The following is a 27,574-nucleotide window of genomic DNA, read 5'->3' on the forward strand; positions in this document are numbered from 1 at the left end:
CAGTCTTGCTCTGTCACTCACACTGGAGTGCAGTGGTGTGATCTTGGCTCACTGCACATTTCACCTCCTGGGTTCAAGCGATTCTCCTGTCTCAGCCTTCCAAGTAGCTGGGATTACAGGAGTGCACCACCATACCAAGCTAATTTTCGTGTCTTTAGTAGAGATGAGGTTTCATCATTTTGGCCAGGTTAGTCTCGAACTCCTGACCTCAGGTGAGCCGCCCGCCTCAGCCTCCCAAAGAGCTGGGATTACAGCCATGAGCCACCATGCCCAGCCTGAGTCTTGCTTTTGCACCATTGTAATGTTGAAAAACTGTTAAGTTGAACTGTCATAAGTAAGTTGGGGACCATCTGTAGTTTGAAAAGTATACCCTGTTAAGACTTTTAAAGGTGAAAAGCCAGCTTCATCTCCAGGTCTTCCCTGCCCTGCTTCACGGATGCCTGCTGTTCTCTGTGCAGTGAGAAAGGAAACCTCGGCAAGTTCTCTGGCTTCTCTAGATGTGTTTCTTATGAAGCAAAAACCAAAACCCTGTCTTATTGTAAATTCTCAATTATATCATTTTTTCAAGCCAGGACCAAAAATCCCTACCATTCATCATCACCGTCATTTCATAAAGAACATTTTAATGTAAAAAGTATAAGTCAAAGCTTTATGAAAAACAGTACTAATTTTCCTTATTTTACTCTCCACTGGTGAAATGAAACTTTCTCATGAACACTGGAGTGTGTGCTGATCTGGTCCAGCCTCCTCATCAAATGCCCCAAGGGCTCCAGGTGGCCATTTGGCCAAGGCTGACCATCTTCAATGGCTGGCCATGGCATTCTATCCTTAAATGCTTCATCTTCGGAGCTTAAGCAATAAACTGGTACAATGGAAAATGCATGGATTTGAGAGTCAGGACTGGGTTCAAATACTCTCTCTCATCCTCACAGGCTACTGAGCATTTGAAAAATGGGTAGTGCAACTTAAGAAGTGCTTTTTTATTTAAATTAATTTTAATTTAGATGGCCACATGTGGCCAATCGGGCAGCGCAGGTCTAGACACTATATTTCCTATTAAGGTAGTTTATGGCCACATCAGTGTTTTGGAGTAACTATCTTATTCTGCCAACTTGGCAGTGTTCTCTAAACCAACTGAAAACTTCTAAGTCTTCCTCATTTGTACCTAGGCAGTCAGATCTTTGTTTCTAAACGTAGAAAGTTACATTCATCTCTGTTAAGTTTCATCTTACATTTAGTCTATTGCTTCAGTTTTTAAGCAACAAAAACAATCTTTAATAGAAACAATTTTTATTTATTTGAGACAGGGTCTTGCCCTGTCACCCACTCTGGAGTGCAGCAGTGTGATCATAACTCACTGCAGCCTTGACAACCTGGGCTCAAGTGATCCTCCCACCTTAGCCTCCCAAGTAGCTGGGACTACAGACACGTGCCATCATGCCTGGCTAACTGTTGTATTTTTTTTTTTTGTAGAGATGGGGTTTTGCTGTGTTGCCTAGGCTGGTCTTGAACTTTTGGGCTCAAGCGTTCCTTTGGCCTTGGCCCCCTTTCAAAGTGCTGGGATTACAGGAGTGAGCCACTGTGCGCAGCTGAGATTTTTTAAAAAAGATCTTTACTGTTATCCTAAGTATCTGTAGCAAGTGATAATAGCATATCCTGAGAGCTAAAAGGTTTTTCTTTAATTTTTCATCACTGTGGCATGACTATACATACATCACCACAATCAGACTTTTTCTCAACCTCACATACTAGAGAAGCATCTGCTGGAAGGGTGAGGAGAGGGCGCAACACTTGTGGCTCCTTTCTCATCTAGTAGGACTAGGCTACTGATTTCAGATACAGACTCAAACGGAAATGAGGGGTAAGAGTCAGGAGTTTTAGGTATGAGGCTGATGCCAGGTAAGTTTTTATTATATTTAGAAAAAAAATGTAACTGGAAATAAAGGTAAATCATTTAAAATGAATGAGAGTTTTTAAACCCCTATAATTCTTTAATGGCAGCATTTGGATCCACTGCCCAAGCCACTTTTAACCCAACCAAGATGCTGGAAAGCAGAGCACACAGTTGTGCCCACCAAGCCCAGGAGGGCGATGGACCCCAGGGCTCCTCGACTACGTTTGCTGGGTTCTGAAAAAGAAGAAAGAACAGAAGTTACCAGGAGTGCTCAAGAATTATGATGCTTTCAACATTTGCAAGCCATTCTATCATGGCATCTGAGGTTGTACATTAGACAAACTGGCCTTAGGAGGTTAACTAACTCTTTAGCCTGAAGCTATTGGTAAGTCAGATACCACATGCCAAGTAATGTGCCACAGTAGTATTGCCTGGATCTTAGAAAATTATGGGATAATAATTACAGCAACTTTGCTCTAGGACCTTTGGAAGGAGTTCCCTCTGTTTCAAAGAAGTACAGCCAAAAATGGCTTTTCCTCCTCCTTACTCAGATAGAGCAAGTATAGTAATGGTGAGGCTCTGGAGTCGGACTGCATGGGTTTGATTCCTAGTTTACTAGTTTATGCTTAGTAGCTCTGTGACCTACAGCTTTAATCATGCTGAGTCCCAGTTTCCTAATTTGTAAAATGCAATAATATCTGTATTACACAATTGTTGTAAGGTTAAATAACATATGCAAAGTTCTTAGAGTAGTGGTTGGCACATAGAAAATGCTCAATAAAAATAAGTTTCGTTACAATTGAAAGATTAATAAAAAGAAAACAGACCTTTCACCTAAATATCAAGTGACTTCCCCTTTTCTCAAATTCCCAAGAAGAAAAATATAGTAGCATAAGATTTTTTTTTTTTTTGAGATAGGATCTTGCTCTGTCTCCCAGGCTGGAGTGTAGTAGTGTAATCATGGCTCACAGCAGCCTGAAACTTCTGAGCTGAAGCAATCCTCCCGCCTCAGCCTCCCAAGTAGCTGGGACTACAGGTGTGCACCACCACATCCGGCTAATTTTTGTATTTTTTTGTAGAGACAGGGTTTCACCATGTTGCCCAGGCTGGTATCCAACTCCTGAGCTCAAGCAATCTGCCTGCCTTGGAATCCCAAAGTGCTGGGATTACAGGTGTAAGCCACTGTGCCTGGCCAGCATAGGATTTAAAATTTTAAAGTTGTTTCCTTGGCAAATGTCAATATATACTAACCTCCCGTGTAATAGCCATAAGCATAAAGAACTCGTCCAACAATCCAGGCCAAGCCCAGGCCAGAAGCTATACGCTAAGAAAAAAGGGAAACATTAGTATTTGCATGAAAGAAACAAGCAAACCTTTTTTAACACCTAGGGTTGATTACACAATATGTTAGCAAAAAGTTAATCATTTTATGATTTGGCCAACTACTCCCCACCCAAATTAGGTAGAATTAAGTTAGTTTCAGTCAGGAAAATAAAATATCTGTGATTCTTCTATGAATGGCTTGGCTTGTGGACCTGGGAGATGAGTATTGGCCTTCTCCTAGACAGGTGGGATAGAAGGAATCCCCCCACTTGCCCTGGGCATCTTGGGGAACTTGTGTTAGAGCAAGAGAAGGACCTGTGGGCCAGGCAGTCTCAGGGCAGGCCAGAAAAGAGAACTGCCCCAAAGTCAGGACTAGGGGAAATGCCGTTTTCTCAAATGGGCCTCTGAGCATGAGATTGACTGAAGACTCAGCTGCTGTTCTATGTAAAGTCAGTCACTGGCAGGGCTGGGCTCAGGTGGTTCTGCAGGCTACACTAGGGGTGTAGCTCCACTAGAAAGAGGGGGAGAGCTTCTCCCAGAATACATGGTCTTCAAGGGAAAAGTCTCCCTGTTCCCAATGCCCTTGAGAAGAGAGAATAAAAACAGATGAAAAATCCATCCCTTTGGCTGTCATGCTGGGGTGACTTCCTTGGTTAAAATAAGCAAGGAGAGAACACAGAAGAGAGTGTGTGAGAAGGCCGCCTTCCCCAGTGTCTTTCCCACTCAGCAGTGCTACTGGTAGGGATAAGGTTACTGCATCAGGGTTTTTGTTTGTTTGATTTTGGGTAACATTAAATATCAACAGGAGGGTGAAACAAATGAAAATAACGCCAGTCCCTCAAGTCACCATATAGCAGCTCTAGTCTCTGCCAGGCCCTTCTTTACTATAATGTTGCCTAATGACTGGCAACCTAGGAACAATTGTTAGGTGCTTGTCCCCAAACTAGCTCTTATTTTTCAGAACTACCCATAAGGAATGGGATCCAGGGATGTGGGATAGGAATGGGGATGGAGTGGGGACACCAAATGAGGCCTAATCTAGAGAACTGGGCTATTCAGATCAGCTAGTCTAGTCACTTGCTAGGAATGGGGATCTTTAGACGCACCAGAAAGATACCTTTTCTAAGAGATACAAGAGCAGTAGATGTTTCTTTGGAAAAAATGCAGGCCTTCAAGGTCATGAGCAGTAGATATGCCATTCTGGCAGCTTTTTAACAAAAGTACAAGGCATTCGGGTATGGACCAGATGGTTAGGAAAGGCTTAGAACCAGAAGTCTGAAGGGACACCACTCTGGTCAGAACTCGATTTCAGGAGATAATCTGTCCTCAGAAAAGGGGAACACTTTTGTCTAAGACAAGACCCAAATGGCAATTAATTAGAGGCCGATAAACTTGCTTTATTTAGATATGTTTAAGTGCAGACTAAATCTCCATCCCACAGGGCTAGCTACACTGCAAAGGCCTGCAAGGCCCTGGTGACCTGCCTCATCACCCCTCTGCCCTCTGTTGCTGCCCCTCTCCTGGCTGCACTGGTTTCTCACTGCTCACCAAACAAACCAGACAGGTGCCTGCCTCAGGCCTTGCTTGTCTTCTGGCTGGAGGTTGGGGAGACTTGTGCAGCACCTGCTCCCTCACCTCCTTTTATACTTGCTTAACTATCATCTCAGCAAAGCCCCCCTCCCTGACCACCCTATTCAAAATTATCCCACTCCACATCCCCTTTCCACCTTCCCCGCTTTGTTTTCTTCTCTGCACTCACCACCTCCTAATACATGATGTAATTTACTTAGGTTGCTTCTTCTCTGTGGCCACCCCACCCCCCACAACAAAAAGGCAAAAGCTCTATGAAACCAGGGCTCTTTGTTTGCTTTGATCACTGCTTTACCCCAGGCAGTGAGTGAAAGTTTGTTGTGTGAATGAATTAATACAACAAACGAACTCTTATAGACATGAAACTTAGAACCAGACACACCTGGGTTCAAATTCTAATCCTTCTACTCTGTAGCTATTTGACCTTATTCCTTATCTGTAGAATATGAGGAAAATCCCATCTACTTTAAAGAACTCTGTAAGAAATAATTGAATAAAATCCTTTTAAATAGAAGTGCCTAGACACTGAAGATATTCATTAAATGTTTATTTCCTTCTTCTGTCCCTGACAATAGCTCAGTGAACTACATCCAAATAGATGAACACCTCCTGGAAAACTTACCGGGTGGTAAACACCTCCAACAGCTAGAAAAAATAAGAAGGGAGGATACACTTCCAACCTGGAATTGACAGAAAGAAACTTTTAAAAAGTGCCCTTTTTAAGTATGTCTGTGTAGTATTATGAATCTTTGTTTTTTTTTTTTTTTTGAGACAGAGTGTCTCTGTCACCCAGGCTGGAGTGCAGTGGTGCGATCTCGGCTCACTGCAACCTCTGCCTCCTGGATTCAAGTGATTCTCGTGCCTCAGCTTCCTGAGTAGCCGGGATTACAGGTGCGTGCCACCATGCCTGGCTAAGTTTTGTAGAGACGGGGTTTCGCCATGTTGGCCAAGCTGGTCTCCAACTCCTGACCTCAAGTGATCCACCCACCTCGGCCTCCCAAAGTGCTGAGATTACAGGTGTGAGCCCACCTCACCCGGCCAGCACTATGAATCTTTACATCTTCCTTGCCAAGTTAGAAGCTTGGGGGTAAAAATAAACATTGACTGCAGGGAGAAGACCTGGTCACTAACATCCACCCTCCTTTGCTCTGCATGGGATTAGAGGTCACTTGGAACATGAAGAGTAAAAGGACCTCGCATCTAACAAATGGAAGTGGAAGGTCCTGGTGAGTCAGAGTGGGTTTCCTTAGAGCATTCAAAACCTCTTCACTCCCTAGGCCTGGGAGGGTCAACATCAGTTTAGATGGGTCATGCTGCAAAACTGTAGTAGGTAATGCAACCATGAAGACATTTTTGAAAAGAATATCCCGAAATCCCACCATTCCAGCCACTCTCAAGTTTGCTTAATAGTCCATGTGTTCACATACATAATTTTTGAATACTTTTAATGAGGTGCCCATGATGGTCACCATCACTGTGACTCAGCAAATACAGCGCACTAAGGGCTGAGGTGTTAGACAGAAAACACCCACTCTGCAGATGTCTTTGGTGCCCGGCAGGGCCGACACTCACGTGTTCTGGTGGGCTCGCTGAATGCAGTTGAAGATGTGCCCATTTTCAGGGTCCGTGCTGTACATGGTAGGATACTGTCACAACAAAGCACATACTGATCAGATCACAACAAAGCACATACTGATCAGATGGTCAAGAGTAGCATTCAGTGTTGAAAGTTAAAATGAACCTTAAAAACAATATATTCCAAAGTATCTTCTTTCACACCCTTGATAGATGACCATTCAATTTCTGCTTAAATATTTATGGTGACAAGGTTCTCAATTGAGACAATGTTTCAACACTGAATGCTACTATTAAACATCCAGGAATGAGAATGTATGTCTGCGCTGTAGTTGCACAAGGGAAAGAGGCAGCTTTGTGCCAAACTCAGTGCTTTTCATTGATGTTAAGCATCAATGGTGGATTTCAGATGCATTACAAAGATACCATAGGGAAATAGAGCCTTCCTAAGAGTCATCAAATACCACATCCTTTTAAGATTTCCCTTAATAGAAGAACAGAAATTGAGTGTGTGAGAATCTTAATGGAAGTGTCCATTGGAAGGGAAAAAAAAGAAGAAACTAAATACAAAAACTTAAAAGAAGCTCTAGTAAGGGAGTTTAATTATTAAGTTGCTAAACAGTAACAGACATTTAAAACTGCTCACCAGGGACAACTTTAGTAATTATCCCTTCTAGATCACCTAAAACTAAAGGAAGTGTTTAATAGACCACCTTCCTATGTCTAAGTCCAGGCTAATCTCAACACCACATACCTCTTTTCTACTTGGAAAACAGGAAAATCACCATAAGACATCATTTTTAAAGTGGCACACCATGAAACAATGTTGCTATTTAACCCTCTGTGGAAAATACAGTAACTCTCTTCCTAGCAAATAGCTCCAGCCAAAAGTATACTATTGGAATCCCAGCATATGTGGTCTTTCTACAGAAGAGACAAAGTCAAACAAGATGGAAACTACTCCCTAGCAGTGCCCCGTATTTCTTGCCTCTTTCCCACCAGGAAGAAGCAGAATCGCTAATACAGTCCTGAAACTTCCACTTTTCACAACTAGCTCCTTGCCTCTCCCTCCATGGCTGAAAACAAGTTCTTGGCTAAGCCTGTGGCCCCCAGACAAGCCTACAAGGGCACCAGCTTGTGTTCCCACTTACCTCCACTTTGTACTTCTTACGGGCCTTGGAAACATTGATGGCTAGGTGGGCCACCATTATAAAGCTGGCAGCACCAGTTAGAAGCACAAAACCATATTCCTTAGAGAGGACAGCCATCTTGAGTCTGTGGAAGAAAGAACACGTTGGGACAGCCCCCAGCACTGTGGCTATTTCATGGTGTGAAGCCTTAGGGAGCAAGATGCTTTATTACTGGCAAATGCGTAAATAGAGACCAAAAAAAGTATGAATCAATCTGATGTTTCTGAGAAGTCATCAAAGACAGTACCATATAATTTAAAAATTACTCAACTATGCAGTCTATACACAGAAAAGTATACAATCATGTATCTTTTTTTCCCTTTTGTGCCTGGGAGATTCTGATCAACATTATGAGATTTACCTACACCACTGCAGTAGTCATTGCTGTAGAATAATACAGCCAACAAAAATCACATTATTGAAAAAATATTTAACATGGTAAAATGCTAAAGTATACATTACATAGGGAGGGAGAGGGAGGGAGTGAGAGGAGCAGGGCATGGTGGGGAGAGGGATGGAGAGGGAGAGAGAGGGAGTGGGGAGGGAGGGGAGAGAGAGAGAGAGAAAGCAAGAAAGTGAGAAAGCAAGAAAGTGAGCATCCAAAATAGTATATGCATAGTGATTCCAAGTTTTTTGCCTTCAGGCATGGGGGACACTGTGAGGGCAGGACCCTAAGGCCTCCCTTCGATCCTGGGGCACGTGCAGGTGCAGCAGCAGACATCTCACACAGGTAGGGGAAGGCCCAGGTTGAGTACTCTGAAAGCAGAGCATGGCTCCTGAGCCTATGAGGCTTTGGGCAGCTCCTGAGGAACTCAGATTGCCCATCAAATCATCACTTCAAAGGCTTCCACTAGCCAGCAGCTCCAGTGTGTGTTCTGCCGTCAGCTTTAAAATTTCCATCCCTGGTAACTGCCTGGCTTCAATCCCTGCTTTTAACCTAGGAGGGTTACCCTGCTCTGGAATGTATCTAATCATCCTAACAAACCAACCAACAAAATGGTAAATCCTTATTTTCAAAAGAGGTTAAGTAATGTTTCCAAGGTCTAAAACAGACAGTGACAGACCTGGGATTCCCATTCAGATTCATCTGGTTCCAATATTCCCTTTCAGTATCACTTGAAAATTTAGAGCCAAACTGACACTGTGGTCAGAGCATCTTCCTTAAAACAGAATTTGGGGTAGGCACGCAGCTCAGTTCATTGAAAGTAAGTTTCTCTTAGCACAGCAAAATAGGCCTAACTCCTTTTTTTTTTTTGAGATGGAGTTTCACTCTTGTCGCCCGGGCTGGAGTGCAGTGGCACGATCTCAGCTCACTGCAACCTCCATCTCCCAGGTTCAAGTGATTCTCCTGCCTCAGCGTCCTGAGTAGCTGGGATTACAGATGCGCACCACCACACCCAGCTAATTTTTGCATTTTTAGTAGAAACGAGGTTTTGCCATGTTGGCCGGGCTATTCTCAAACTCCTGAGCTCAGATGATCCATCCACCTCGGCCTCCCAAAGTGCTGGGATTACAGGTGTGAGCCACCGCACCCAGCCTAACAGGCCTAACTTCTTAAAACTCCTCCTCCCCACCATGGTTCACAATAATTCTCATCAGTTTTCCCCTTCTACAGTCTTCACTCTGAGCTGCTCTCTGAGGCATGCCCACTGCTCCTCCAAGGGCTGAGGGGCACACACTGCAGCAGGCTGGCTCCACAGGTCAGCAGATCCTGGCCTGTCTGTGCAGCTGCAGAGAGCAAGGAGTCTCTGGCTTCCCTCCAAGCTTCCTTGCCCACATTCTCTTCCCAAGTGTAGAAAGTCAGCATGAGGAGGAAGCCACAGTAGTTATCAAAAGAAAAACAGTGTGAATTCAGAACACCTCTTTGAAAATAAATAAAAATGACTGAACCTCCAGCCTATCCTTAAATTCAACACATTTGGGGCAAACAGGTCATTTAAAATAAAGCTGCCACCTGGGCATGGTGGCTCACACCTATAATCCCAACAATTTGGGAGGCCAAGGTGGAAGGAACACTTGAGGCCAGGCAACCTGGGCCACACAGGGAGACTCTCATGTCTACTCAGGAGGCTGAGGTGGGAGGATCACCCGAGCCCCGGAGGCTGAGGCTGCAGTGAGCTATGATTGCACCACCTCACTGCAGCCTGGGGCAACAGAGCAAGACCTTGCCTTAAAAAAAAAAAAAAGGTGTCTCTCAGAAGCAATAAATGTAAGGACAATAAAATTAAGCATATTTGCTTTAGGTTAAAGTTTGCAAATCAATAGAGTCAGCTTTCAGACTCTAATCTTTGGACAGGATGCTGGGCTCCCTGGCTACGTGCAGGGCTACCTTGTGTCAGCCCAGCACTTTTCAGCTCACTTTTACTCTTCACAAAACTCCTATTAGCTCTACTTTATAGAAAAGGAAATAGAGGCTCAGTAAATGAGGGCAGAGCTAAGACCAGAGCAGGTTTTAGAATTCTCCCCCAAAACACTCCAGCTAGCCCAGGCAACACATTCAAATTTGGTGGCTTAGTCACTGACTTCTATTTTTCTTAATTTTAAGAGGCTAGGGTAGGTAGGTGGCAAGATAGAGAAGTGCCTCTTGCATAGATGTCTCTGTCACAGCAAAGCAACTGCTCTACAATCTACAGTTAGAATCTATAATTACAAATTAATATTTACTACTGAGCTCCTCTTTAAAGTATAAATGCAATCTGTGAGGTTAAACCTGATGGGCATTTGCACCCTATAGTGAAAGTTACTCTCCTCACACTTTGTTAAGGTATGTAGGGCGTTATGAATCTGGATGAGGACAAGCAGAGCCAGGAACAGTTAGGACCTTGGAAAGGCAGTGAATTCACAGTAAGGGTACCCAGAATCTGACACTACAGCAATGGTTTGCAGAGGATGCATACTCAGTCATAGGGACAGTGCAAGTGCCTGGGGCAGCAGCGTGACTGTTCTCCCTGAGGGTCCCCCGCACGAGCCATGGACACATCTGCATAGGTGCAGGAGCAATGCCTGTAAAGCTGCCTGCGAGAAGGGCAGCAGAACAGCCCTCCCTGACACCTCCTTGCACTCCTACCAAGTGAAGTGTCCTGCTTTATACACCATAACAACCTTCACTCAAAACAGAGCAGGACCACGTTTGTCTGGCATCTTCCATGTCAAGCACAGTGTGCACGCTCATAGATATTTAAGGAATAAATGATTTGAGCTGCAACTCTAGGTGTCTTTCAGAATGACCACCACCACGCACCCCCTCCCCTGAACACACACCTGAGATAATCTCTATCATCTGGCACAGTGTCTAGTATAAAGTATGCATCTAATCAATTCAAGTTTCCGTTTCTTACCTCAATATCTATTGAGACCAGGGAAGAAACTGAATGTATTTAAGAAAGACTGGTTTATGACTAATCCAGAAAGAGAAATCTTAAGAAAGAGGAATTCAGAACACAGAGAAAAACTCTTGTCATAGTTGCTGAAAACATAAATGCAATATGGAGTGAAAAATCGTTAAATCTTCTCTTTCAAAGAAAGAATCCGCTTAATTAAATCAACATTCAAAAAAACTATCATTTGCTAAATCATTATTTTCTGAAGATTCCAAGGCGAAGAGATAGATATTCCCACTCCTTAGAGAGTGGCTTTTGTGTGTGTGGGTGTGCACCAGGAAGGGGATGCAGCTCAGTTCACAGTGGCCACACCCTAGGCAGCCACAGCCACACCCTGGGTTGTGCCAGCCCCAGAGGTGGCAGATAGCTTCCAGGGACAGGGTGGAAGAACTGATAGCTGGCACCCAACCAGTCTCTGGCATGAGCACTCATTTGAACTGCACACCACATTTTGCTGATTATATACCTGCTCTGTGTCACCAGAAACCCTTTCATGGACCCGACAAGATAAAGTTCTTGAGAGTGGGAACTTTGCCCTTGACTTTCTCTTCTACATAGTGCTAGATACACAGTCCAACAGTCCTTTCTGAGCTGAACTTCAATACAGGTGTAGATGACTTTGCAATTCACTTGGTTATATCGTAGTATTTGTTAATCATTATGCAGTTTCCTGGATTAGTCATAAACCAGCAGTATAAATTAATATTTATGAATTGAAACCTTCTACCACATGCAGCCATGCGTTTCAGTGATGGACTGCATATTTAACAATGGCCCCATAAGACTGTAATGGAGCTGAAACATTCCTATTGCTTAGTGACATCACAGCCACTGTGCCATTGTAACATCGTAGTACACTGTATCATCCACGTGTTTGCGGTGATGCTGGTGTAAACAAACCTACTGCGCTGCCAGTCATATAAAACTATAGCATGTATAATTATGTACAGCACATAACACTTGATAATGATCATAAATGACAGTTACTGGTTTATGTAGTTACTACACTATACTTTTTAGCATTATAGTGTATTCCTTCTACTTTAAAAAAAAAAAATGTTAACTGTGAAACAGGTGCAAACAGGTCCTCCCTGAGGTATTCCAGAAGGCCTTGTTACCATAGGAGAGGACAGCTCCACACATGGCAGGTGTGTCTATGTGACCTTCCACTGGGGCAAGATGTGGAGGCAGAAGACGGATACTGATGATCCTGACCCTGTATAGGCCTAGGCTAAGGTGTGTGTTTGTATCTTAATTTTTAACAAAAAAGCTTAAAAAGTAACTATGAAATAAAAAGAAAGTTTTAAAAATAGAAAACATTTCACTTCCAGTTAGAAACCTACAGACAAAGGCCATCAGCTCAAAGTCAGTACAGGTGTTCCGAACTGAATGGTGTTACTTCTTTAAAAATAAAAAAAGTATTTAAAACATAGAAAAAAATCTTATAGAATAAAGATATGAAGAAACAATTTTTGGCCGGGCATGGTGGCTCACACCTGTAATCCTAGCACTTTGGGAGGCCAGGGCGAGCAGATCACTTGAGGTCAGGAGTTTAAAACCAGCCTGGCCAACACAGTGAAACCCCGTCTCTACTAAAAACATAAAAAAATTAGCTGGGCGAGGTGGTGAGTGCCTGTAATCCCAGCTACTTGGGAGGCTGAGGCAGGAGAACTGCTTGAATCCAGGAGGTGGAGGTTGCAGTGAGCCGAGATTGCACCACTGCACTCCAGTATGGGAGACCCAGTGAGACTCTGTCTCAAGAAAAAAACAAAACAAAACAAAAAACAAAGAAACAATTTTTATGCAGTTACAATGTATTTGTGTTTTAAGCTAAGTATTGTCACAAAAGATTCAAAAGTTTAAAAATTATAGTAAAAAAGCTTCAGTAAGCTAAGGTTTAACTTATTATTGAAGAAAAAAATATTAAAAAATGAATGTAGTGTAGCCTAAGTATACAGTGTACATAAGGTCTGCAGCAGTGTACAGAAATGCCCTAGGCCTTCACACTCACCACTCACTCACTGACTCATCCAGAGCAACTTCCAGTCCTGCAGGCTCCATTCATGGTAAGTGCCTTCTACAGGTGTACCATTTTTCGTCTTTTATACCATATTGTTACTGGATCTTTTCTAAGTTTTTAGATATGTTTAGACACACAAATACATACCACTATGTTACAATTACCTATGATATTCAGTACAGTAACATGCTGTACATGTTTGCAGCCTAGAAGCAATAGGCTAGACTATATAGCCTGGGTGTGTAGTAGGTTATACTGTCTAGGTTTGTGTAAGTACACTGTACGATATTCCCACAATGACAAAATCACCTAACGCATTTCTCAGAACATATCTCCATCATGAGTGAACACATAACTGTAGTTAAAAGTACCTAGTTTTCCCTCTTCTACATTGTTGAGGGAAGTATAAGATAGAACCATCTAGAGGACAGCCTGGCAATAGGTAATTTTTTTTTTTAAGACAGGGTCTCTGTTGCCAAGGCTGGAGTATGGTGGTGCTATCACAGCTCACTGCAGCCTTGATCTTCTGGGCTCAGGTGATCCTCCCAACTCAGCCTCCCAAGTAGTTGGGGCTGCAGGCACACACTGACATGCCCAGCTAATTTCTGTATTTTTAAAATTTTTTAATTTTATTTATTTTGAGACAGTCTCGCTCTGTCGCCCAGGCTGGACTGTAGTGGCGCAATCTCAGCTAACTGCAACCTCTGCCTCCCAGATTCAATCAATTCTTATGCCTCATCCTCCCAAATAGCTGGGATCACAGGCACCCACCACCACACCTGGCTAATTTTTTTATTTTTTAGTAGAGATAGGGGTTCTGCCATGTTGGCCAGGCTGGTCTCAAACTGCTGGCCTCAAGTGATACGGCTGCCTCAGCCTCTCAAAGTGCTGGGATTACAGGTGTGAGCCATCACACCCAGCCTATATATATTTTTTCTTTTTTTTTTTTAAGAGATAGGATCTTCCTATGTTTCTTAGGCTGGTCTCGAACTCCTGGGCTCTAGTGGTCCTCCCATCTCAGCCTCCCAAAATGCTGGGAATACAGGCATGAGCCACAGCACCTGGCCAGTAATATTCTTTTTAATATTAATATTCTTTGGCTCATTAATCCTACTAGAAATCTATCCTGAGGTAACAATCAGAAATGCAAACAAATTTGGTTCAAAGATATTTACTTCAGCAATATTTATGATGGCAAAACCAGAAATACTACATATGTCCAATAATAGAGGGCCAGTTAAATAAATAATATACCTGTTAAATAGAACATTATACAACTGTTAAAAATGGTGTGTACAAATATTAAAGAGGTTAAAACAGGCTCAATATACAGCAGGTTAAGTGGGGAAAAAAGAAAATAAAAGTATATGTAGAATAATCTTGGTTTTCTTAATAATAGAAAAAAATTAAGAAAGTATTAAAATCATAAGCATAGTTATTTCTAGATGGCTAGATTATAGATTTTTCTTTGTAATTTTCTGTAATTTCCAAAATGAGCAAATAAATATTTAAAAAAATTATGTAAGAGTGGCTTGACAATAATTATTCATTGAGAAGACAGAGGAACAGGCAGTATGGAATCATGGAACCGAAAGATCAGACCTGACTTCTGGCTTGAGTTCCACCACTTATCTGCTAAGTGCAGTTCACGAGACAGCTTTGCAGTAGAATACAGTTTTGGAATCAAATTGTCTGCATTCAGAACCTGGTTCTCATATTTCCTAGTTCAGTGTCCTTGGGAATATTACTCAACACCTTTCAGCAGCCTCAGTTTCCTCACTTGTTAAATGGAGATAATAATATAACCTTGAAAGGTTGTTGAGAGGATTAGATGGACATACTGTCTATAAACATTCATCATGATGCCTGACATAGGAAGGACTCAGTAAATGTTATATATTATGTTACGTTACATATGTTAATGTTTGGTTAACTGTCCTTGACCTGACTCAACGGGGATGTTTGGCTAAATGATAATGAATATACATTTTAGAATTTATAACTGCCATTTTAAAATAGCAAAGCTTAGAACCACATATATCCTCTTCCTTTTCTGAACTCTCAGCAGCCAGCCATGTTAAAATATATACTATCATGTGAAAGGCAGAAGCAGCCAGAAGGAAGCAGGATTTTAGCACTGACTATGGACATCCGGAAGCTGCAGTCATTCAAACCCTTGCTGCAGCCAGACACTGCTCAGCACTGCATGGGGGTGACCGTGCATTCATTTACTTATTCAGGCTTACTGAGTGCCCACTATGTGCCACTCACTGGGCTAGTGCTGGAGACGAACAGGGAACAGCCAGAGGTTGGTTCTTTATGACACTCATTTTCTAGCAGGGGACACAGGCAAATAAGTAAACAAGTACCCAATTCCAGATTTTTCTCTTCCTAGCAATAATCACAAACTAGGTATAACACAATAAAACAAAAACAAAATAAATGGGTAGGGAAAGACAGAAATAGGATGAAAGAGTTTCTATTCTTACTTTCCTTATTAGCAATTGCAGAGGTAGCCGCTCCTAGTTAACTGTTTGTTGGCAGTCTTAAGTCAAAATAGATCAGTCAAGAGAACATTAAAGGTTTAAAAGAAATTTGAATTATCTATTTTTTTAATTAGAAAGTTTTTGTCACTTATTTAAGGGTAGAGATCCTAAATGTTTTTACTCCTAGTGGACTTCAATACTGTTTTATGATTCATCTTTTCCTGTGGGAAATCTACAAGAGTAGAGATAGCAGGAATCGAGGAGTCAGACAGACCTGTATTCATACATCGCCTCTGCAAGCTTTAGGATGTTTCTAATTTCTCTACAAAACAGGGAAAATACTACCCACTTATATCACAGTGTGGTTTGAAGAATTAAATTAGATAAACTAGATATGTACCTGGTATAAACAATAAATGTTGGTCCAAATATGAAGAAATAAATACTGGTAAGTGTACACGTCTGTCCACATATGTAACAGTTCCTAAATGAGGAAATACTGGTTTTTCTACAAATCAGTTGTATGCTCTTACACATTAGTTCTGATTTTGTTTAAAATAATTCAAATTTGGCAAAAGGCTGGTCTAATTAGATTGCAAAATAGAGTTTCCTACCATAGACAGCATAATGAATCAAAGAACACTTAATTCATTTATTCAACCAGAACATATAAAGCACTTGCTGTCTATGCCAGGAACTGCTGAGGGGTGGGGATGCAGCAGTGAACAAGAAAGAGTCCTGCCCTCAACGCCCTGACCTTCGAATGATGACAGGAGACTGACAACAAACATGCAAACAAAAAACAGCTTCAGAGAGTGGGAACTCTTTTTTTGTTTTGAGACAAAGTTTTGCTCTTACCCCCAGGCTGGAGTGAAGTGGCACGATCTAGGCTCACTGCAACCTCCGCCCCCTGGGTTCAAGTGATTCTCCTTCCTCAGCCTCCCGAGTAGCAGGGATTATAGGTGCCCACTACCACGCCAGACTAATTTTTGTATTTTTAGTAGAGACGGGGTTTCGCCACATAGGCCAGGCTGGTCTCGAACTCCTGACCTCAGGTGATCCACCTGCCTCAGCCTCCCAGAGTGTTAGGATTACAGGCACCTGGCCAAGAATGGGAACTCTTCTGGGGAAGACACACGGCAATGGCATAGAGACTGGGCAGGGCTGTTGCATCAGGATCCCGGCTGGGAAGGCCTACTCTGTGTGACAATGAATATAGTATACCTCTCTAGATGGACTATGTGCTCTTTGAGGACAGAGAGCATGTCTCCTTGCTTATATTTTTTACAGCAACTTGCATGAAGACAGAAACTCAATAGAGTGCTGCTGCTCTATACCCTAGATCAGTGGTTCTCAAACTTTGGTGGCATTAAAATCACCTGGAGAGTTTGTTAAAACATACCTCAGTCCCAGAGTTTCTGGTTCAGTCATGTTAGGTGGGGCCTGAGTATTTTCATACCTCACTAGTTCCTAGGTGATGCTGATGATGTTGGTCAAGGACCACATTTTAAGAACCACTGTTCTGAGCAAAAACAAAATTTGCAGGAGGTGGTGATTCTATCTGATTCAAAACCACAGTCACAGTCTTGTCTTGGTGGTCTATATTCTACTACCATCTTTGGAGGCTCCTGAGGTGCTCCTTCTGTACCACCCCTGAGAACAGAATGGGGCTGATGAGATCAGAGGCTGTTGTGAAGAGCAAGCTCCAGCTAAGCTTTGCACAATTACACACTAACAGCATGCCCAGCAGAAGACTGACTTCTTCCTTCAGCTTTGACGGAGGTTTGAGACAACAAAACAAGTGTGTAAGCCAGCTCAGTATCTTCAGAGTCTCTACCCTGTGACCACCATTGGGTGCCCAGATCTCACTTCATGGTTATGGTCACTCACCAGATCAGATTTTCCCATAGTCGAATGAGTCAGAGTTCTAGGTTCTCCATCCTTCAAAAGTAGCTCTTTATGCTACAGAATGACCTCTCTGGGATCATCCCTTCTAATACCATGGATCAGGCATACCTCAACTTCTGAACGATTAGAAACATGACTTCAAATGAAAGGCCTATTTAATGAATCAGTAGGACTTCCAACCAACTTCTCATGGAATTTTTCATCCCATCTGGCAGAAACAGCAAAACTGAAAATATCACTACTACATATATAATATCTAACTATAAGACCTGGTACCCATAGAGTGCTTCTTTTGTTTTGTTTTGTTTTGAGACAGGGTCTTGCTCTGTCACCAAGGCTGGAGTGTAGGGGTGCTATCTCAGCTCACTGCAGCCTCTGCCTCCTGGGTTCAAGCAATTCTCATGCCTCAACCTCAGGAGTAGCTGGGATCACAGGTACATGTCACTACACCCAGCTAATTTTTGTATTTTTAGTAGAGATGGGGTTTCGTCATGTTGGCCAGGCTGGTCTCGAACTCCTGACCTCAAGCAGTCCACCTGCCTCAGCCTCCCAAAGTGCTGGGATTACAAGCATGGGCCACCGCGCCAGGCCTAGAGTGCTTCTTTTACGGCAGGCACTGTAATAGAGTTTAGATATTTTAGCACTTTCCATCCTTACAACAATCCCATATGATAGTTATTATTATTATTCCCATTCTATGGATGAGGAAACAGAAGCAAAGAGAAATTCAACAATTTGCCTAAGGTCCCACAGCTGGTGAGTGCACAGCTGGGGTCTGAATGCAGGCAGGCAGACTGATGCCAGTGTCCATGCTTTTTGCTACTAACACACTGCTGGGTTTGTCCCTTACTCAGAAGTTAAATCACCTCTTCCCCCAGTACGGGAAGCACTGAGGGGAAAGCCCTCTGCAACGTTCAATTGAAGGCAATTGAATCCTGCTGCACCATAGGCTTCTACTCCAGGACAGAAACAGAGACAGGGCCCAAGAGCGTAGGGGAGGGAGAGACAGATCCACGATCGTTGGAATACTTTACATATACGATCATACCATCTGCAAAGAGAGACAGTTTTACTTCTTCCTTTCCAATGTGGATGTCTTTTATTTTTTTTTTCTTGATTGATTGTCCTGGTTAGGGGCAATGCAATGTTGAATACCAGTGGCAAGTGCCGACATCCTTGCCTCGTTCCTCATCTTAGGGGGGAGGCATTCAGTCTCTCTCCTTTAAATATGTTATTAGTGGCTGGTTTCCACGGATGCCCCTTTTAAGAATACTTTAGAAACCTAATTATTTCTAGAATGTGGGTTTTTTTTTTTTTTTTTTTGAGACGGAGTCTCTCTTTGTCCCACAGGCTAGAGTGCAGTGGCACGATCTTGGCTCACTGCAACCTCCACCTCCCGGGTTCAAGTGATTCTCCTGCCTCAGCCTCCTAAGTAGCTGAGATTACAGACATGCACCACCACGCCGAGCTAATTTTTGTATTTTAGTAGAGATGGGGTTTCGCCATGCTGGCCAGGCTGGTCTTGAACCCCTGACCTCAAGTGATCCACCCTCCTTGGCCTCCCAAAGTGCTGGGATTACAGGTGTGAGCCACTGTACCTGGCTGGGTTTTTGTTTTGTTTTTGTTTTGAGACAGGGTCCCCCTCTGTCCTCCAGGCTGGAGTGGAAGTGGCACAATCAGGGCTCACTGCAGGCTTGACCTCTGGACTCAAGCAATCCTCCTGCCTCAAAGTAGCTGAGATTACAGGTGTGTGCCACCATGCCCAGATAATTTTTTTGTATCTTTAGTACAGACGGGGTTTCACTATGTTGGCCAGGCTGGTCTCGAACTCCTGAGCTCAAGCAATTTGCCTCTCTCAGCCTCCCAAAGTGCTGGGATAAGAGGCATGAACCACTGCTCCTGGCCCTATCATGTTTTAAAAACACAGCAGCACTTCTATTTGTAACTTTTACATTTATCAGTATATTACTCGCCAAACATGATTGTTTTGGAGGACATTATCAAGTTAGGGGAAGAAAACTAGGAATAGTATTTTGAAGCAAGCAGGGTATAGGACGTCGGGGGTAGCAGAAAAGCCCCGGGCCGTGGTAGGTTTTCAGGGGTAGATTAGGAAACTAATATGCCCTGGTAAGCAGCAGGGCTCCGACGTCCAATGGTGGTAGAATAGCAAAAACTTTTCAGTGTAGCCAGAGTCAGCAGACACCCAGTGGGTTTTAAGTAAGCTACAACACACACATTTTCAAAGTTTCAGTTTAGGAGTGATCAGACTTGGGCTTAAGATGAGGCAGTGTTGGTCTAACTCCTAAAACACATGCTCCATTCCAGCATTTGAGTTAGCAACACAGGGGTTCATTATGACATCTGGCTAAGGTACTTACCTCTAGAAATTTTATCGAGAGTTTCCCGGGAACACAGCTATTCTAATACCAAAACATTGCTCAACCCTTCCTCTAATTCTTGCTTCTGCCACCATTTGCCGTATCTTACTGGGGCAAGGCTCCTTTGGTTACAAGGCTTACCCAGAAAGCTTCCTGAACTACATCCAGTAGAACACTCCTGGGGTAGTTCTCCTTCACTACTTTCCAAGTTCCTCTTGGCTGCGCATCAGAAATTCCCCAGCACACAATCAGCATTCCACAAACAGAGCAAAAGGCAGGCTTTATGGATTTGGGTACTTGCCTCAAATAATTTACCACTTCTGAGCCATGAAGTGACACTACCTTTTATTTTACTAAATGACAATGAGATTCTTAAGGGAGAGAAGATTATGTCTTTCAGCTCTCTCTCTTTGCTCCCAAATAAATAAAATCCAGCTTTGACAATAGTAGTCCCTACTTCTGTGTATGATATTGCTCTCCTCAAATTGTACTGCAATTTCTCAACTGCTCTTTTTTTTCTTTTTAATGTATCCAGGGATGGGACAATGACAAAGCATTCACAGATTAACTTGAAGCCATTCTCCAATGTTTCATTAAAATCCTTATTTGGCTGCCTGTGCTATTCCAATCTTCCTTACATGGCAAAAATCAACATTTTAATGAGAGTAACACACAAGGACAGTCACATAAAGGGCTAGTCTGATCATACCAAATGGACTTCCCTGAGTTCCAAACACCAGACGGTAGCTTGGAACACTCTGAGGTGGTGCTGAGGGTCCACTTGGCTCACTTAAAGCTCCCCTGGATAGTTGTCCAGCCTAACTTCTGCATCCAGATGTTTCCACGAAGGAACAAGCCTCAAAACCATCTCCAGCCAGGGCAGCTGACCCTCCATACAATGCTCAGTGGAGCTCACACAATGCTCAATGGAGAAATTAAAGAGCCTAGAGGGAAAGAACATAAAAACAATTCTTTTTTTTTTTTGAGACGGAGTCTCACTCTGTTGCCAGGGTGGAGTGCAGTGGTGCCATCTCAGCTCACTGCAACCTCTGCCTCCCAGGTTCAAGTGATTCTTCTGCCTCAGCCTCCTAAGTAGCTGGGACTACAGGTGTGTGCTACCACACCCTGGTTAATTTTTGTATTTTTAGTAGAGATGGGTTTTTACCATGTTGATCAGACTGGTCTCGAACTCCTGACCTCAGGTGATCCACCCACCTTTGCTTCCCAAAGTGCTGGGATTACAGGCATGAGCCACCGTGCCTGGCCCATAAACGCAATCCTCTTGCTCATTACACAATGTATATACGTACTAAAACATCACACTGTATCTCATAAATATGTCCAATATTACATATCTATTAGAAACAAAGTAAAACTTAAGCTGGGTGCAGTAGTGCACGCCTGTAATCCCAGCTACTTGGGAGGCTGAGGTGGGACGACTGCTTTAGCCTAGGAGTTTGAGACTAGCCTGGGCAACATGGCGAAACCCCACCTCAAAATGACAACACACACACCCACACACAAAAACTTTAAAAATGTAATTATCTGTTTCTATGATAGGACAGAAAAGGGGAGTCACGGGATTTCTTTGGGTTCAGACTATATTTTCAGAATGCTAGTTCCAGTCCACTTCTACATTAAACAGATGCTAAAGTCTGTTTGAGTGCCAAACCTTCACATGACAGCCAGATTTAAATTGCACTTAAAAGAAGGAATAGAAACCTAGGTGATGAAAAGTAACTATTCCCCTACAATTGCATTGCATATTCAGTAGATTGTTCCCTAAGGGCTAAAAACAAAAAGTTGAATAGAAATCATATTATTTATCCAGCACTTGATTACTGGTTCAAGTAAGGCAAATAGCAGCAAGCAGGTCCTAGAGTGGGTCTTTCACAGTACCTCATAGTCCATAGTCTTCAATATTCATCAATGTTGCTGGTGGAATATTTGGAGAGTGGAAGCTAACTATATGTTAGGAGGATGGAAGATCTGTCCCTTTAAGAGATAAATATGTTATAATCCAAATATATTCAACTGTATAGTTAAATAGCCATAGTTTGGCCATATAAAATATTCAAGTTTCAGATGTTTTTATTCCAACACTTTGGTAAACTGTTGGTACTGAAAACAATTGCTTAATACATGGCTGCACTGGCTGGGAGTGGGGGAGGGAAGATCAGCAGGATGCTCAAGTTCCAGTGAATGGTTCTTGGTTATAGAGCACAAGCTTGCACTCACACGAACTCTGTTGAAACTCTGTTAAAGCCAAATAAGCAAATTACCTGCTTTCTTCTTCTCTGGAGTGTGCCTTCTGGGTAATAAGGCACTAAACACACATGCTTGATGGAACTGAAATCTCCTCTGAGAAAAAACTGGTAATTCAGTTCTTCAGGAATCTAAGAATACTAGATTTATAACAAGACAGAATAAATCCCAGGTTCCCCTGCAGGTGTGAGGACAAACTTTCCCAAATTCTTGACACAGAAGGTTCTATGGGAGATACCTAACCTAGAAGCCCTGGGCTTTGCTAGACCCTTTGGAGCTGAGCTTCCCAAGAGATGTGATCCCAGGGACAGCCCACTGGATATTTCCCATGGTCTGCAGGCAACAACCTCAGAGGGCGGGGCGGAGGGGGAAGGGAATGGAGAGAAGCCATGGGATACAGAAGGAAAAATAAAGACAACATCTCATAATGCATTAAATGAAGCTGATATGATAAATTCAATGTAGGACAAAGCATTTTACCTAAATGGGATGCTTGCCTCAAGTCCATAGCTATCATCTTCAGTATTTTCTCAGAATGATTCCTTCCCTTATTCATCCTTTATTAAATGCCATGTACCACTCAAGGGGCAGGGCTACTATGAGAATGATCAAGACTGAGAAGGAAGGTCCTGACTCTCTAGAATACATAGTTGAGAATGGGAGGGACCGAGGGAGGGAGAGAGAGAGAGCGCACGATCCAGAGAGAGCACGAGTGAGCATGTAGTCAGGGAAGATAAAAACACGGGAGGGCCATACCATAAAACATGAGGGTAACATTGTGATAAAGGATCTGAAGAGCATAAAGTGATATGTGAGAGAGAACACAGGTAAAGAAAACAGCAAGAGCAGAGACTTGGAGACAGAAAAAGGCTTGACTTGTATGAAGGAGAGAAAAGAGTCCAGTGTATCTGAAGGGTAGTGATATAGACTAGAGGAAGAAAAGTAGGAGAAATCAATTATTATTACTTATTACCACCATGCACAGTATTTAGTACGGGGCAAACCTTGTTCTAAGCAGTTAGTTCATCAGTATTAACTCATTTAGATCCTCACAGCACCCCTATGATATTACTCCCATTTTGCAGATGAAGAAACTCAGTACCAGAAAGGTTAAGTGACCTGCCCAAGGTCACACAGTGATCACATAGCACAGCCAGATCCCCACACCCCCAAGCAGTCTGGCGTCAGTTTGTGCTCTCAGCCTTTTGCTATATTGTCTCTCAATGAGGTTGAAAAGCAAGTTTGACCACACCTGACATCTTTTGAAACATTTCTATGTCCCCAGACCCTCTCCTGAGTACAAAACACATTAACAAGAAGAGAGAGCAAACAATTAGCTTCAATTTTGCCAGTGACTAAAGCCTGAGATGTTTCAAATTGGAAGAAGAAGAAAAAAAAAAACTTTGGGAAAGGTCCAAACAAGGAACATTTTCTTTTTAATGAGTGTCAGCACTGCAGTATGACAAAAGAAGTAGAGATTATGAGAAGGAAAAAACTTCCTCCCATCTTTCAGGCATATAGGTTTGCAACGAGCAAAGTAACACAGAAACTGGCACTTCATTTATATATCATGTCATATAGCTGTCCTTTAACTGGCATTACATAGGAACCAAGAGTCATTGAGAAACTAAGCTATGACTTCCAGAAGGGAAAAAAAAAATCTCGAATGAGTCACATTGACACCACTTGGTAATTTTCTATTACAAGAAATGCAGGCAGACTGTAGTTAATTTGTAGCAGCTGCTGAATGCCCGTTAGGGTACCAACCACCCCAAAGGAAGGAACCACCTAGGCTGCTGGCTTTTGCCTGAAACAGGGGTTCGACCTTTTCATGCCTGTCTACACTTAGAATGAAGCTGTGGTACAACCGCTCACATTGCTTGCTTATTTATTTATAAAATAAAATATCACTTATTTTTAAAGGGTGGAATAAAAAAATAAATTAATTTTTGCTTTAAAAAAATAAAAAAAAAGAAGGGTGGAATAAGGCAACTAAATCGTAGAACGCAAGTTCCAGTTAATGAACAGATCAACTCTAGAAATAACTCAGAAGGTAACAGCAAGATCTATGATTCTAAAGGATAAAATTCTTAAAGGCATTCGCAAATGCATTTGAAAGATAGTACAATTTTCCTGTTGCCTAATTACAGCGTTTCTCCTCAGAGACAGGTAGGTAGGTAGGTACTGTAAGAGCGAGTGAAAGAAACTCAGGAATTTTATTTTACATAGCGATAATCTACTTGCTGCTAACTGCTAAATTTTTTGTTCAGGAAGATGGTAAGCTTACAGTAGCATTAATAAATTGAGTTGCAAAAACAGTAGCAGTATATTCTTCGAAACAAATATTGCTTTAAAATGCTAAATGGTTCATGGTCAATTGTGGTCGGTAATGGTGTTCTAAATATAGATTCAGAAGATTTAAGTATAAACATAGGGCACAATATGTTTAAATACAGATAGATGTGCAGTAGGCACTAAATTGCTTTTGACAGATTGATTTGACATCCACCTCATTCCAGACTGCTTCGGGGCTTTTTAGTATTTCTCTGAATAGTGGGTAAAGCCTTTCTTTCCTGTATGTTCCTTCTCGGTGCTAATCTCCAGGCGAGGAGGTTCTCTTCCAGGATTGTGTCCTTTCAGAACTCTAAGCCAACGGGAAGAAATCTAAATAAAGGGGAAGGCTGCCCTTCTCCAGTTTTGTTCCTTAATCTAAGGAGGCCCCTGTAGCGCAGTTTCTATGGTTGGCGACAGTCTCCCTGCCGATTCATATATAGTAACATTGGTTAAAAAAAATCACTTGACAAAGTTTTCTATTTCCGTAACATTGTGTCAGGAGGGAAGCTTAACGGAAAGTCTTCCCAGGGATGAAAGTATTTGTTTCTATTTTATATGTTTGTTTTAACTCCTTAAATTCGTCTCCTATGAGAATAAACATTCTTGATCTGACTCAGTGTGCTCTCTGAATTCACTGAAATAAAATATAGCTTGTAACTCTGACCAATAACCTTGGGTGCCTCCCAGAACTGCAGGCTCCAGGTGATCTACAGATTTCCCAAGAGAAGCCCTGGCTGCAGCTCCTACCCACGAGCAATCTAAAATCTGCAGCAATTCCGCAGGACCACACCTAGGCCCAATAGCACATATCTGCAGAGCCGGAAGCGCCTTCCCCTCCAGGGCACCTCCTGTCCCCAGTGAAGGAATTAAAGTTCTAATCCCTGCCTCTAATTCTACCCATCCTAATATCTGCTTTTCCTTTACCTCCTCTTCCACACTCACTTGCCTTCGACGCTACAATGTAGCTTGTAAACTCGTGACTCTCAAGGAAAGTATCAGCAGAAGCCACAACTTCAGGGAATGACTCACTAAGGAGTCTCCAGCGCCTTCCACCGCCCTGCAACTGCCCCACTACTGTAGCCCTGCGGCTGCGTGCTGCCACCCCAGATAAGGAGGGGGCATTTTCTGAAATCCAAGGAAGAACCTGAAGAGTCCCCCACCCACCCAGAGGCGTCTCTTGCTCTAAGTCAGCGGTAGGAAATGAACCCCTTCCCAGTACAAATGGACAAACGATTCTAAGAGGCAGGAGGAAAACAAACACAATTCCCTCAGAGGCTCTCCCGACCGTCCCTAGCAACACATCCCCACCGCAGCGGGTGCATTGCTCACAGGCCACTTCTGAAACCAGCGTTACTGATCAGGCCTGCACAACCACTCCCCCTGCAGTGTCCCGCTCGCTCATCCTCTGCGCCGGAGCAGCAGAGGGCAAGGTCGGGTGGTCTCCGGAAGGCAGAAAGAAGGGGCCCCCAGACTGCAGAGCCCGGGGAGAGGAGGAGAGAAAAGGAAGGAATTGAGGAAGGGTTGACCTTGAGAATTTTCCTGAGTTACACATAAATAGGTCGGGCCTCGCTTAGACGCTCCCAACCCACTCCACTAGGGAGAAGATGCAAAGCAAGGGGAGAGCAGAGAGGGTGGAAATTCAGATCTCTAATTTACTGATAAGGGTGGGGGGAGGTTAAGACAGCGGGTCTCTATTCAGCTCGGAGAGGCTGAAATATGGGTGTGCCCTGCGCAAAGGCTGAAGGGCCCCGGGCGGCCCGGTGCTCGTGGCTGCCCGCAGGTGCTAGCACTCACCTGGATCACCTTCGAACGGCTGGTGCTGAACAAAACTGCGCAGCGCCTTGTGGGTGCGGCGCCCTCGCCTGGGGCGGGGCGAGGTGGGACCAGAAGCAGGCCCCGCCCCAGCCGACCAGCGCGCGGCCACGCCCCCAAGGCGGGGCTCCCGGCGCTGGCGCGCGCTCTCTAAGTTGCCAACTCCGCGCCACTGGTTGGGAGGTGGAGGCTCAATTTTCTTCCTGCTCATGGTCGTCCAGCGATTTACTCCTCCCATTCTCAAATACATATATCTACTCCCCCAGGTGCCTTCGTGGCCATCTTCCTAAACTATCCCAGGCAGGTCATACCTCCCAGATTGGGTTTGCAGAACATTGGGACGTGAGTAATTTGTCCCCAGCAGAGCCACCGTAGTGGTTTTAGGGGCACTGCTGTAAGGGCGAAGCACGGGCATGCACGGCGCGTGCGCGAAAGTAGCCGCGCCCCAATCGATGTGTCGCTGAGGCGCGTAGCTGGGGTGTGGGCGGAGCTCGGTGTCTCAGGTTGCAACACTCCGGAAGTGAATGGATTTAGCGCTGTTAGGGCCTTTTTGTTTAGGGCTTAGCAAATATTGTTAGTTTTGCCGAGAGCTGGCACCGAGCCCTGCCCGCGTAGTGGGCCGTACCCACGCCCCCTGCGTGCTGAGTCGCGTGGTTCTGGAGTTTTGTTTTTTTAAAAGGAGTCTCCCGATTGTCCGTGGAGTTTTTTCTGCGGCACATGGAGTCTGCCTTCGCGACCCAGACCTTTAATGTGAACACGTGCTCCCGTTACGCCCTCGGGTCCAGCGTCCGGGCCGGGGCTCGAGGCCAGGTGGAGGAGGGGTGAGGGTGGGGGTCTTGGTCTTGGGTGAGACTTGCAGATACAGTCGGGCTGAAGGAGTAGAACTTGCTTCTAAATGCCGGAAAATCCGAAGGAGCTGACTGCAGAAGGCACGTTTCCAGTTTCCGCGCGTCTTAAGTGCGCCCTCCCGCCACCTCTCCTCTGGACATCCCTCATCCTTGTGAAGATTGCCACACCTGGGGCTCTCCTAGCGTCTCCTCTTTGGAGGATTCCTCACCTTCAAGAGAGAGTGCTTAGGAACCCACCCTAGTGATTCCAAGTTAAGGTGTGGAAAGGCAGAAATCTAGATTTTTGAAGGCTCTAGGTTGTGTATGTGTTTCCTTTTATTGGGTTGTCATATTTGCACATCTAGAAGTACTTTGAGAGCTCATTAAATCTTTACTGTTGCTGTTTCAGCAATTTCCAACCATTCTCATACTTTCTTCTTAAATACAAGAGGAAGGGTTTCTGTCATGTTGGATGTAGAGAGGGCTTTGTATTTGCTTGAACATTGAAAGGAAGTAAGTTAGGGAGACAGTTTTGCATTACTGAGGTAAGTTTCTCCGCTTGCTAGCTGTTCTACGTAAGAAGTCATTCCAA

General features: G+C 43.6%; 1 protein-coding gene across 2 annotated transcripts; it reads right to left on the reverse strand.

The window, feature by feature from the left end:
• Positions 1 to 1,875: 1,875 nt before the first annotated feature.
• On the reverse strand, positions 1,876 to 26,293 carry MGST3 (microsomal glutathione S-transferase 3). Of its 2 annotated transcripts, none has more exons than XM_002809851.6 (6): positions 26,138 to 26,293; positions 7,534 to 7,657; positions 6,380 to 6,453; positions 5,430 to 5,487; positions 3,146 to 3,218; positions 1,876 to 2,128 (listed from the first exon to the last, which is right to left on the reverse strand). In XM_002809851.6, the coding sequence occupies exons 2-6, from the start codon at positions 7,648 to 7,650 to the stop codon at positions 1,992 to 1,994; spliced, it is 459 nt and encodes a 152-aa protein (XP_002809897.2). In that variant the 5' UTR covers positions 7,651 to 7,657; positions 26,138 to 26,293; the 3' UTR covers positions 1,876 to 1,991. The 2 variants fall into 2 exon arrangements, with proteins under 2 accessions (XP_002809897.2, XP_063582773.1); XM_063726703.1 differs by lacking the exon at positions 26,138 to 26,293 and adding an exon at positions 21,644 to 21,734.
• Positions 26,294 to 27,574: the final 1,281 nt, after the last annotated feature.

The sequence above is a fragment of the Pongo abelii genome, chromosome 1 (assembly GCF_028885655.2).
Source record: "Pongo abelii isolate AG06213 chromosome 1, NHGRI_mPonAbe1-v2.0_pri, whole genome shotgun sequence".
NCBI lineage: Eukaryota > Metazoa > Chordata > Mammalia > Primates > Hominidae > Pongo > Pongo abelii.